Source organism: Dendrobium catenatum, unplaced genomic scaffold (assembly GCF_001605985.2).
Source record: "Dendrobium catenatum unplaced genomic scaffold, ASM160598v2 fragScaff_scaffold_123, whole genome shotgun sequence".
In the NCBI taxonomy this organism is placed as follows: domain Eukaryota; kingdom Viridiplantae; phylum Streptophyta; class Magnoliopsida; order Asparagales; family Orchidaceae; genus Dendrobium; species Dendrobium catenatum.
In genome coordinates this window covers 1,418,291-1,432,087 of record NW_021318585.1, presented here as the reverse complement: position 1 = coordinate 1,432,087, position 13,797 = coordinate 1,418,291, and the positions used below count along the sequence as shown (strand labels likewise).

At 35.9% G+C, this 13,797-nt stretch overlaps 1 protein-coding gene across 1 annotated transcript; it reads right to left on the bottom strand.

Moving 5' to 3' along the window:
- Positions 1 to 13,797, bottom strand: LOC110098451 (bifunctional purine biosynthesis protein PurH). The gene is made up of 12 exons (XM_020825292.2): positions 13,590 to 13,797; positions 13,389 to 13,506; positions 13,191 to 13,266; positions 12,695 to 12,791; positions 11,418 to 11,520; positions 11,121 to 11,254; positions 10,866 to 11,043; positions 10,630 to 10,784; positions 8,852 to 9,061; positions 7,840 to 8,187; positions 5,178 to 5,304; positions 1 to 566 (listed from the first exon to the last, which is right to left on the bottom strand). The coding sequence occupies exons 1-12, from the start codon at positions 13,710 to 13,712 to the stop codon at positions 415 to 417; spliced, it is 1,821 nt and encodes a 606-aa protein (XP_020680951.1). The 5' UTR covers positions 13,713 to 13,797; the 3' UTR covers positions 1 to 414.

Sequence of the window (13,797 nt, the reverse complement as noted above, 5' to 3'; positions counted from 1 at the left end):
TAAGCAACAACAATATCAATTATTAATTCAAGCTGCAAATAATAACTTCTCAACAACAGTAAAATACAAACTTAAATTATAAATAAAGCACACAAATTAAAACAAAAATTAATTAACCTAAAACAAAGACTTCATTCGGGACAACTTTCTTACTGCTTTCTAAAACAGCTTTCTAGTACAAAATTTTTTTAACTAAAAGGCTGCTTTAGAAAACAGTAAAAAAGTTGTCTCAAACAAATACGACTTTCTTACTGCTTCTTAAAGAAGCTTTTTAGTACAATATTTGTAATTTTTATACTAAAAAGCTGCTTTGCAAAGCAATAAGAAAGCCATCCCAAACAAAACCTAAATCTCTCAGCAACAAAACCATTATTCTTTAATGTCTGGAAGCAGCTTCCTCTCCAGAATCCAATTTCAATGCCTGAAATGTCTTATATTGGTGAAGAGCAAAGAAACCCCATATTTATTGCAACAATCTACTGCATCTGCATCTCTGATGCTTCCTCCAGGTTCTGCAATGACCCCAACGCCATTCTGGCAAGCCTCTTCCACAGCATCATTCCATGCTGTTCAGATATTGATAATGTAATACTTGGAAATATAGTCAAATTTATGTACAAATATATGTAAAATATATTAAATATGATTGTTCTATGGATGTGTAGATGTTTTCTTTTAGGCTTCGTTTGGGACGGCTTTCTTACTGCTTCTTAAAGCAGTTTTTTAATACAAAAGTTTTAATTTTTGTACTTAAAAGTTGCTTTAAGAAGCAGGAAGAAAGCCGTCCCAAACGAAGCCTTAATCACTTGAAAAAGCTATCAACAAGCCAAGGTTGGATAAATTTTAAGTGGAGCTTAGAAATATAAGAATAAGATGAGTAATGATTTTGCACAAATAACCAATTACAGATGATATCTATGGAGGCTATATCTGCTGGGAGGGAAGACATGGAGGTAAGGGCTTTGTTCTTCATCCTAAGATTCCATTTTAGGCGACTAAAATTAGCTATAGAAATGTTCTGAGAAAAAAAGCTGAGTTTTTCTAAACTATGGGTATCATAGATTTTTTTTCTTCCATGAAAAGTTGAATAGTAATTTTCAAACTGGTACAACATCTATTTAGACTTTATTTGGAATAGCTTTCTTGTTGCTTTTAAACTAACTTTTTAGTATTAAAAAACTATTTTAGAAAGCAGTAAAAAAATCATTCCAAGGCCTCGTTTGAGACGGCTTTCTACTACTTTAAGAAATAGAAAACCGTCCCAAACGAAATCTTGGTCTCTCAATTGGTGCTCATTTTATATCACCTCCTAGAGGCTTGGCAAGGAGTTTTGCTCCTACTTATTTCAAATGCGTGGAAAAGGGAATTTTTGCCAAATAATGTGGCAATGGAGTAATTTGTTATTGTTGTAAATGAAATTTGGTCATGGACTTCAATCTTGTCCTACTTCCAGAAAAGAGATCTATAATATTAATATGCCTTTGCCACATTAAGTAGAAGAGGATTAAAAAGAACTGAAATTCTTTAGGTTAAATGCTGTTGACCTACGGGTAAAGAACAAAAAGAAAGCAGCTCACCTCGTATCTATCGAGGAAGTCCAAAAAATCAGCAGATATCCCGCTGAATTGGGCGCCGTTCGCGTCTGATCCCGCAAATCCCGTGGCAGCTCCTCGATTGTCGCCTGTTCGCGTCGTTAAATAGAAGCCCTGCTCCCCTCCTCCGACTCCACACGCAGAAACCTCTGCTCCCGACACTTCCTCTCCCGATTCCAACCTCCGACCTTGGACTTCAATCTTGTCCTACTTCTTCCAGAAAAGAGATCTATAATATTAATATGCCTTTGCCACATTAAGTAGAAGAGGATTAAAAAGAACTGAAATTCTTTAGGACAAATGCCTCTGATGCTAGAATCATGATTCATAAAAGATGGTCTTATCAAAGCTCTCAAATGGTTTTGGAATAGTGATTGGTATCATTATTTCATTGAGTATTCTCTTGTTTGGAGAGTTATGAAGTTCGATGAATTTTCTGTCTACGTAAACAAATGGGATGAAAAATTGTGTGCCTCTTTTAATAAAAAATATTATTATTGGTGAATTGAAATTTATGATCTTCACACTGTTAGTGGAATTGGGATGCTTTTTCATGTCGAATATGAACATATTCATTCTATTAACCAACTCTACAGTGCTAGTTTCAATATTCTGGGGAATGACATGGAGACTAATAGGAAGTGGATGCAATTTCCTCATAATCAGCAAACGACAATACGAAATTACGAAGAACACACTATAACTCTTTTTATTGCAATATATATGAAAGAAAATAGCAAGATATTGTTGGATCTTCAAATGGACAGGAAGATCTGACTCTCCCAAATCCTTAGTCATCAGCTAGAGTCCTCTCAAAAAAGACTACAACAAACACAAATCACCTCCTTCAAAACAACAACATAGTTAGCCTTAAATAGGCTCCCCTAATTCGGTAATTCCCTCCCAACCAGCCCCCTTTTCCCAAATAATTCTCTTATAGATTTTGAATTCAAACTAGATCGCTTGTCCTAAATTATTCCCTCTCAATTGTAATTAAAACTTTCCAAACAATATCCCCTTGATTTCTCCCCCCTTTCTATAAATAATTCCTTCTTAGATTTTAAATTCAAATTAAATATCTTACCCTAAATAATTCCCTCTCAATTGTAATTAAAAATTTCCAAAATAATTAAGAACCTTTCTAAACAGATCCCTCTTAATTTGGAAACTTTCTAATTCCCTCCCAATCAAATCGAGCGATCCATCAGAGACCCTTTGGTAAACCCTCTTCCTTTGGTTGTTGTCAATCTTCCCTCCATCCCGAAATATTTGACCACGGATATTCTTTCTACTTGCTTGACGGTTGAGATTTATGGAAACATGAAAATAAAGCTAAAAATGAAAATTTTAATTGAATTCAGGAAATTATGAGGATCCAAATATGCCATTTTAGAAATAAAGAGAAAAGGAAACTAAACAAAAAGAGAGATTGAAAAAAAGGATTCATGTCACCAACACAACGAGATAAATATTTGTTATTGTTGTTGTAGTTGTATTAAAAAAAATAATGTGTAGTTGATTTCGATTTCACCAACTCGCTGCAATAATCATCATCATCAACACAGTTATAACCTCATGAAGGTATAAAATGCAACCTCTCAAAGCTATAAAAATCTCATTTGCCAACATATTTGATATGACGAGGCACCAACCGCATCACAAAACAATAGCCTAAGTAGACCATTCAACTAGTTCATCATCCCTAGTAATAAAATCATCATCTTTAAACTTATTGAAGTAATCAATGACTAACGTTTCGTTTGGGATGGCTTTCTTACTGCTTTTTAAAGCAGCTTTTTAATTTATTTTTGTACTAAAACTTTTTGAGAAGCAGTAAAAAAGCCGTCCCAAACGAAACCTAAATCTGCTTTATCATAAGTTATAATATCGAGTGACAAAGGACCTATTTACAGAAAACATAGTTAGTTTATGAGAAGTGTGGACAACAACTCATTGCTTGAGGGAAGCATCGTGCAAAAAACTTGCAAGCAAGAACCAAAAAAGAAATGCAGCAAGCTTTGTTATGAAGGGATCTCCATGTTCTAATATCAATTTGATATTTTCTTCAATTTGATTGGGGACCAAAACACTCTTATCTGCGTGTATTTTTTGAGCCATTTATGGTGGAAAGAAAGGAGATGGTTCAGACAAGCAAGGGTGCCTTGCTAGGTTTATTTCAGGTGAAAAGAGTTTGGAAGGGTGGTCATTTGGGATTATACTGAGCTTGGTGGAGTCGTGTTAATTAGGGGTGTCAATATTTGACACGACAAGTAAATCCGACCCGGAATTTCGGGTTAGACCCAACTTGATTTGAAAACGAGTCGGGTTCGGGTTCCCGGATTCGACGAACCCGACCTGTTTGAAAAATAGGTCGAGTTCGGGTTGACCCAATGGGTTGTCACTTGTCAGGTCAACCCGGAAACCCGTTTAAAATGAGCTGACCGCGTTGCCCAAGCCTGCTTGCGGCTGCCAGTACCCTGCCCGCTCACGTCCGCACCCGCAGTCCAGCTCGCCGCCCCCCCTGCTGTTTCTTTTCTGTAATGTAATTATCTCTGGCTCTGGATGTATGTATTGATACGAACAACGGATAAAAAAAAAAAAAGAAATGAATGATCGATCAGAGGAATCTTTTCGCTACACGGATCTTGGGGTCGTTATAGGGTCAACCCGGCAACCCGATGGGTAGGATTCAAGCCTAGATTTCCGACCCTTTCACATACCCGGGTCAGGTTAGGGTTGACCCATTTGAATTCAGGTCAGTTTTGGGTTCGACCTGAACCCGACCCGAAACCCTATTTTGACACCCCTAGTATTAATGGGAAAAAAGAATGGGTAATGTGAGGATGAGGAGAAGAGAGACAGAGAGATAGTACAAAGGGAGGAGTGAGGCGGGGAATAAGAGGAATTATGTTAATCTAGAGGAAGAGAAGAATGAGAAAGCTAGCACAAACTTAATCTCATCACAATCGTATGAGTCAAACAAGAAGGGGGTGGAGGAATAGCCATGAGAAAGAGCCATATAAATGAGAGAGAACAAAACATGTCTAAAATCATATCAGGAAAGAAAATATTACATGTAATAACTCCTCATGATGACATCATAGTTGAGTCAGATAACCATGATGACAAGTCTAATGGCCTAAATTAGGCTTCGTTTGGGAAACCTTTGTGCTACTTTATAAAACTGCTTTTTAATGCAAAATTTTTCAATTCAATAAATTTTTATACTAGAAAATTGTTTTAGAAAACAGCAAAGAAGCCGTCCCAAACAAAGCCTTAGTCTTATGCCCGAAGCTGATTTAAGAACCATGAGACAACTATGCTTTATTTCAATCCTTCAGAGAAGCATCATCGGATGATGAGCTACTGCAAAGGTCTTGTTGCATGCCACAATATACTTGATGTCACATGAAACGATCAATATATTTATTATGAAATAACAAGTAATCATTCAAAACAAGAAATGAAGTGAAAAAACATGCAGTAATTCGCAAGAGATAACAATTTGGTATTTAAGCAATTGCTATGATGGTGTAACTGAAGCAAAGTAACATATATTTCAAAAATAAATCCCAGAATACTTACCGAAGGGGAAGAAAGCGTCACTAGCCAAAGCAGCTCCTTTTGCCTCATCTCCAGCTTTCCTGAAAGCAATTCTTAAGCTCTCCAACCTGTTGGGCTGACCACTCCCCATCCCCAACATGCAGCTATTCTGTAGAAATGCAAGAGCTCCAGTTTTATGTTGGTTAATCCATTGTTTTTGCAAATATAAGAGAGAAACACAGTGGCACGCCACTCTATTCTTGAGGCCAACTTGATTCCTAGTATAAGCATATTCCTACTAACTCATGGAAGCTATCCTCACTTGTTCTTGGATCAATAGTTGCATGAATGAAATTGGATTTACCCATTGCCAGAGATATTGATGTGGCTTTTGGTGTTATACCAGAACGGGATACAGCATATGCAAGTCTTATAATAAATAAAGAAAATATCAAATATGAAAATACAAAGAAGAGCATCAAGGCGAAGGGTCCAGGAAAAGACCCTTTTCCATTGCCGTTGACTTATTTTTTTGCGATGCCATAGTTTCAAATTTAACTACCTAAAAGCTCCCACCGTCAATCCTGGCGCTTAGAAGGAATCAGGCTTTCCTAGATTTTTTTTTTTCAAATCAGAATCTACCACATATCATTTACGAGGTAAAGGTTTTTCTTTCTTTTTCAAGAAGTGAGGGAGGTGGCCATTAAAAGAGAAGAATAATACTAAGTTAAGTGTTGTAGAGATGAGGATGATTAGGTGGATGAGTGGCTTTACCCTTAGAGATAGGATACGAAATGAGCATATACGTGAACAGGTTAGAGTAGCACCAGTGGAAGATAAGATTATGATGTAGACAAAGGGGGGGGTCAACACTAGTCCAAAATAAATCAAATTTTGGCTTCCCTTGAGTCTAGTAGTTTATCATATTTGAGCTGAACTTTTAGTTCATTTATGAGCTGGACTTTAGTTCATTTATTGAACTAAGGGTTAGCTCATTATGAGCTAACATTTTAGTTTATTTATTATCTTTTAATTAAATGTTTTTAGGCTTTTTATGTTATAGTCTTTTGGGTTTCCAATGGGACTTTTGGAATCCCAAGTGTGGTGTTTAGTATTCCTATGTATGACCCCCTTGGTTTCCACCAAGGTTTTAAGATTTTTATGTTTGCCTCTTGGGATCTCACGGCTGGGCTCCTTCTCCCGTGACCGTGGCTCTTTGGTTCGTGCGGTTCCTTCGTTTCCCGTGGTCGTGGCTCTTTGGTCCGTGCGGTTCCTTCGTCTCCCGTGGCTGTCTCCTTGGTTCCTGGTTTGGGTGTTAAACCGAGAGCTTGGGGGGGAGATTCCCATGCTTTTAATGCTTAGTTTTATGTGTTAGAATTTATGTATGTGTCCTTTTGTATTCCCCTTTCATACCTATAAAAATGAGGGGTTATGTATTGTTTGAAATAGAGAAGTGAATGATATTTGATTTTTGGAAAATCTGTTAACCTGCGGGTTGCTCGGAAATCCTGCGGGCTCTTTCCCACCTTCTTTTCACATCCCCTCTGGAAATCCTGCGGGCTCTTTCCACCCTTTCTTCTCGGGCTTCTAATATCTTTCGTCTCTCCGCAAGTGCCGCTCCACTTGTATCCTTCTTCTCAAAGTGCAGCAACTTTATGGTGTATGTCGTGTTGTTTGTAAGTCGTCGTCATAGTTTTTTTTTAACTTGTTTAGTTTAAATTGAAATGTAAGAGTTTGTTCTTCCCTATTTTGTTCGTCTCTTTTCTCATCATTAGCCAATTTCGTCGGTAGAAGTCCGCCTCTGTTTTTGTTAAGCACAAAATATAGGCTCCCTGTATTTTTTGCTTACATCAGATTAGAGAGAGTCATCTTAGATGGTTCGGTCACATTAAACGGAGGCCTTCCGATGACCCGGTTAGGAAAGTTGAGGTATTAGATTTGAATTATGTTAAGAAAGGTAAAGGTAGATCTAAAAATACTTGGTTAAAAAATATTAGGAATGATCTTTCTTTATTAGATTTAAATGAGAATTTGACTTTTAACATGACACAATGGCTTAAAAGGATTCATGTAGCCGACCCCATGTAGTGGGACAAATGCTTGATGTTTTTGTTGTTGTTGTTGTTAAAGAAGTGAGGGAGGTATGGTTTGGAGGTCTCTCAAAGATAATGAGGGCACAAAAGAACTGCTTTCCATGTGCAATGAAAAGGACCAAACTCATCATTCATTTTGTTTGGAGCCAGCAAACCGTTAAAACTTAAGTTAGCTTACACATTCATTTCACTTTAGCATTACCACAATGAATTTCTCAAATCTCAATATTGTGATTAAACAAACACAAATGGATAATTAGTATCAAGCTATTCATCAAGTATTATAATGGTAATTACATATTAATCTTTCATTTATTAGGTATGTTTACTTGTATGAATTAATACTTGTTACCTGCATTTGTGGTTAAAAGTCAACCAAATCTTATTAGCATATTTTCAAATTTGCCGCTGTGAATTATACGAACAAACTGAATTCAACCAGGAAGGTATTTCTCATCTACATGTAATGAACAACTAGCAAAAAATAATTTAAATGCTTGTTAAAGCTAACCTGTAAAACTTTCTGGCATTTTTTGCTGGTCAAAACAAAGCTCAGAACCATATGAAATTATAGTAGAAATAGATAATGAGCTACAAAGTAATGTACCAACCTTGGCTATGACAATGGCATTGCTCTTCACATGCTTTACACAGAGCCAGGCAAACTGTGCATCAGACAACTCATTTGCTTGGGGAGGCCTATCTGACATAACCTTAAATTCAATTTCTCCTGGCGTTAAATCATCAGAGTCTTGAGCTAACCAACCCCCACTAACTTGTCTGAACGAGAGCATTCCCTTCTGAGTCCTTTTTGCCTCTAGTATCCTCAGATTCTTCGACTTGCCACGTAAGATCTCAAGCCCTTTTTCTGTATAGTTTGGTGCAATTACTATCTCATAAAACATTCTTGTTTGACCATCTGTTGGGCTTCTGAACTCTCTGATTTCCTTTGCAAGATCCTAACAGCATAACAAACTACAGTTAGACAAATACAAATACTTAAAAAGGTTTAAATAGTCATCCCCATACAATTTTGATAAGGCCAATGATGATTATGATGAAGAATCTTGATAAAAATTTTGTTTCTTGCCTATCAACTAATGTCAATCCTTAACTTCTTGAGTTAAGTTTGGAAGATTATAAAGGAGAAGTGCATTAAATTACCATGAAATAAGAGAATATCATCAAGAATTAAAGATAAATTTTATAAAATAGCAAATAGATCATCTATATTGGTGGTTAAAAAGTCACTAATAGACAAATTAAGCATGACCAAAAAAATAAGAATGATTAGATAAATGTGTGGGAAATTTAAAATGTTAGATTGGGAAATGATTGTGCTGAATAGATGGAAGGAGCAACATCTACGAAAGATTAGATATAAAACATAAGCTTGGATAGTTTAATTAATATTGAATGGTTAGGATGCAGTGGCTGAAAAAAGGTAACAAGAATAGTGTGCAAAAAGAATTATGTAGAATAAGTTTAACTCCTAATACAAAGCTAAACACAAATAAATGGAGAATGAGGATACATAAAATCAAACCCAAATAGTAGGGATAAGGCAAACAATCTGTTAATGATGGTGAAGATGATCATATGGGTTTCAAAAGGACTGAATACCTCATCTATGATTGTGTTGAAGGCAACTATTCCACCAAATGCACTAACTGGATCTGCTTTCACGGCTAGTCTATAAGCTTCGAGGATGTCTTCCCGTGATGCTACACCACATGGATTTGTATGCTTTACAATCACACATGTAGGCCTTTGGAAATCTGAGACACAGTTCCAAGCAGCATCCGCATCTAAGTAATTATTGTAAGACATTTCCTACATCAAAATAACTCTATAAAGTCAATTTTGACCATCATCAGTAATCTGATTCACATCAAGTAGCAAATAGCATTAAAAGTGAAAACAGAAATTTTAACCCAAATTACTTGCAATAACATATGATATAGAACATGGGTATCTCACAATAGAGAAATTATTACGTGCAGAGTCCGGACATAGAGCTACATCCGGCTCAAATCAAATGATGACAAGTGGCTAATAAGCATTGTGTATTAGCGGTGCATTGGTGTGCATTATCTATGTATTGACTAGTACATACAGTGTATTATAATACACAACTAATACACATCAATACACAGCTAATACATAGCTAGTACACAATGTGTATTATAATACACAGTGTGTACTAGCTAATACACATCAATACACAACTAATACACCGCTAATACACAGTATGTATTATCCACATATCGTCATTTGATTGAAGTCCGGATGTAGCTCTATATCCGGACTCCGCACATAATTAGATAGCTTACAAAGAGAATACACAAGAAAGTAATCCCTTCATGCACAACATGCAACATGAAACACAGAGTATGTAGATGTTTCTTCAGCTGCAACCTGTTGACATACTAATTATTAATTGTTTTAACTTAAAAAGCACTTAACAGGAAAGCTACTTTCTCAATCATAATTTCAATTATGCTTTCTCAAAGGTAGATTCCCTTAAACAAAATTTTGGAAAATTTTAAAAAAGTTGTAATCCAAATGGCCATTATTTTTTGTTGTTTACTTTTCCACCTCAAAGCGGTCAAAAAAATATGTCCCAAACAAAACCACAATGAATATCAATAATGCTTTGCAATGAACAAATAGGTAATTTCAGGAGATCAAAAAGCTGAAGCCATACATCTAAACTATTTATAACAAAGTTACAGTAACTCAAACCCATCCAAAACTCAAAAACCAAGTTTTCACAGAATAAGAGCCTGCACTTCCTCAATCAACTCCATTTTTTTCACTCATCTTATCCAGCATATAAATTCCATCAAGGTTATTATTTCCAAATAAATGTTTAATATATTTTTTATTTTGGCCTGACCCTAGCAAGTTATTCAGATCTAAAATCAAATTCCCTGATTTCAGAAATCAGTTTTATAGCTAATATATCTTCTTTAAACTGGCATTTTAGTCCCTTTGATTAATAAAATCTCTAAATGATGAGGAAAAAATTCCTTAAAAAGAAACCATTTAGGTACTTTTTCTTTCTGAAAATCAGTTTAAAGCAAGCACTGCCACTTTCCAACACCCTTCCCTAATTGACACCATGACCTCTCTACAACAACAACAATACCAAAACCAACTATTTCCTCCCCAATAGTTGCCTTTAACTACATCATCAATCGCCGCCACCATCATATCCTTCTAGACCATTTACCACTGCTTTCACCCGTTCATATTTCATTGATCACTAACAACACCCTTTTCACTCAATACTTTTTTGAATAGTGGTCCAACACAAATGAAAACATAGAACATTTACAAAACTTTAATATTAAAATCATCAGAAAATCAACAAAACATGTAACTTAAAGACGTTTCACCTTTCCATGATGTTGGATAGCAGTTCCAATACCACCAGCATTTACCAGAGAGAGACTTTTGTCATCATAAAATACAGCCTTTTGATGAGGATTTTCCCCATACCGAAGCGTACACTTCATTGTAAGTGGCACTGTAAGGCTGGGGGGAAATTTGCCTAAACAAGGAAATATGCAAATGAAAGTTTGTTAAATATGTAAGAAGATTAGAATAAAAGAAGAATTATTCCAGTTGATACCTTGTGGAGATTGCTTCCAAAGCCACTCTGAAACAGCTGAATCATAGGAAGCAACATATTGAAAAGCTTTCCAGGCAAGTTGCCTACGAAACTGCAGATTATCTTCTTTTCCTTGCAGAAATTCTAGAAGGGAAGGGTAGTCCTTAGGATCTACTACAACCAAAACATCCATGTGATTCTGTGCAAACAAGTAAATTCAATAAAAAAGGTAAAACTCAAATGACTTCATGATGGTATTCTATCCAACATAAAGACCTTGGCAGCAGCACGGATTAATGTTGGTCCACCAATGTCAATATTCTCAATGCCATCCTCAAATGTTACTCCACTTGCTGATGTAACTTTTGAATAAAAGGGATAAAGGTTCACGACGACAATATCAAATGTCCCTGTACCAAATATATTTAATATACATAAACAGAAATGAAAATATACATGAATAGATGAATACATACTATATCCTCTGTGTGTATTTGCTATAGCACTAACATTCAAACAATTATGAGAATGCATTAGGTGAACAAATTACTGCTCCTTCATGTTGAAACTCACCAATCCCATGCTCATTTAAAGCTTCCATGTGGTGATCATGGTTCCTTCTAGCAAGAATGCCACCATGTATATTTGGATGTAAAGTCTTTACTCTACCATCAAGCTACATAAACCAAAAATTCTATCAAAACTTATTTATAACAAGTAAATTTAACAGCCTTGGTTCTGAAAAGTTTCTCAGCATACTGCCACTTAATCTCAGCAAGCAACTCAAAATTTTCTAATATGAACTCCAAAAGTAGCACTCCTGCTTTTATTTGTACAGAAAGAGAAAGTCAGTATACAGATTTTTGCATCTAGATCCTTGCAAAATATGAACTTCAGAATTTCATTTACTGAAGCGTTTAGAAGGTAATTTATTTACATCCATAAGACCGGTTGTTTGCTTGATGATAGACATAATCATTGAACAGAATCACAAGATTTCAGGTATGTTAATTGCATGAAAAGCACATATGCAGATAGAAAAATAAAATTCCTCATTCCGACATTATTATGTTTATGAATTTCAAATTTTACGAACAAGTTTACTGGATATGTTTTGTCAAAAAGGTGAAAAGAGACTCTTAATGTGAATTTTACATATACAAAAAAAAACTGTCTATGACTGCAAGGTTACAATGATTAGTTTTCTTGCCAAAATACACAACAGATTATGCAAGAAAAATATACTCCTATATCAGCTTTTTTTTCCATTTTTACAAAAAAATAATCCAAGTTTTATACCTTCTACCATTTTGCATGACTGATGATTAAAATTAGTACTAAAGTTCATAATTTTTAGTTGGAAAGCAAGTGCGCCGCTTCAAAATCTTCAACAGGTCAAAATCCTAGTGGCGCTTTCTGCTGCTTTGAAGACCATATGCTATTAGTGCCATATGCTTTTATTGCCCTTAAATTTATATTTTTTTGGTAAAACAAAATAAGTCCTTAGCTTGAGATGATTTGATCACTTTCAATAAAAGATGATATCTATAATTCATAAAAAAGGCTAGGAAAGTATGGGACCCAAACAAAGTTAATATTGCTAGAAGTTCTTAGTGAATGACATCTCTCTATGCTAGATATACGAGACTTGAAAAATGAAATGATCTAAAAAAGGGATTGAGAAACCCAGCCCATAAAGTCAATAAGAAGCTGAAGAATGAATTGGTGACGATGGTTATAACATTACAAATTCTTTCCCATCACTTAGTTGCCCCAACATTTCAAACAAATTTTGCAATTAGTTTTTTTGGATAGAAAAGATAACCCAAAGAGGGTTCAAAGAAAATCACCATCTCTGGAAAGGAAGTAATTTCTTCAACTTTAGTCACTGTAATCCCAGCCTGCTCCAGAGCTTTTGCTGTTCCACCAGTCGAAATAATAGCATACCTGAAATCATGTAATCCTCATGAAGCCAAATCCACAACGATAAGTAGTATAATCTTAGTTTGTCAAATCATACCAATAAAAATTAAGTGAGCAATCCTAGCAAGAAACATGAAGAACGATTGATACACAAAGAAAGCAAAAAAATATATAAAGTGCCCACAACTAGACAACATATTATAACTTAGATGTCAAAGTTCTACATGTTTCCAAACAGCTCCACATTTTAACATACAATTCTACCATCCAACAATGAAAATAGTGAAAAAAAAACTATATTTATTCCCTTCCAATGCTACCTCAGTAACATATTTACAAGTAAATAAAAGAAAGAAGAACACCACCAAATAAGGGATTCCAAAGAGCAATCGTTGCAATGCCAACAATAACAAACGAGCTCACCCTAGTTCTTGTAGCCCTCTTCCAAGTAAATCGAGATCTTTCTTGTCCGAAAGAGATATCAATGCCTGCTTCCGAGCTATCAAACATACAAAAAATAAAAAAATAAACTCTAACGAGCCGTAAAGATGACAACTTTATCATCAATTTGTAATCTTTTCTCACTATTAAGAGCGAGGGACAAAGAATCAGAGTTTATACCAGTTGACAGACTGGAAGTCTGAGTCTGAGTATCAGGGTCGGCCGTTGCCATGGGCCTTATGATTCTTCTCCCGGCGAAGGAAAAAATACCACGAAAGCGGGGTAAGGAAACACCGTCCTGGCGGAGAAGGTGGGTAAGAAAAAGTAATGGAACGGGAACGGAAGCGGAGGTTGGGCGAGGGGTGGAGAAGGAAGACTAACTGGACGGCGGCAGCAAAGACGCCGGCTTTGAGAGCAGTGGAGGTGGCCGACTTTTGTGACCGATGAAGCGGCAAAAACGGTAGAAACGGCGGCGGCGGGCGGGAACCAGAGCAGTAGAGGCATCGTATTCGACTCGCAAATTTAAAAATTAAAACAAAACCCTTATTTTGTACTCCGTGGCATGCACGCCGCCGGCATGAATTGAATT

Bases quoted from the DNA above. Each gene is read 5' to 3' on its own strand.
- LOC110098451 (XM_020825292.2), bottom strand. From the start codon at position 13,712: ATGCCTCTACTGCTCTGGTTCCCGCCCGCCGCCGCCGTTTCTACCGTT. The intron at 13,267-13,388 runs GTATAAACTCTG...TATGTTTGATAG, and splicing joins GACTTCCAGTCTGTCAACTG to CTCGGAAGCAGGCATTGATA. The intron at 12,792-13,190 runs GTGAGCTCGTTT...ACATGATTTCAG, and splicing joins AGAGGGCTACAAGAACTAGG to GTATGCTATTATTTCGACTG.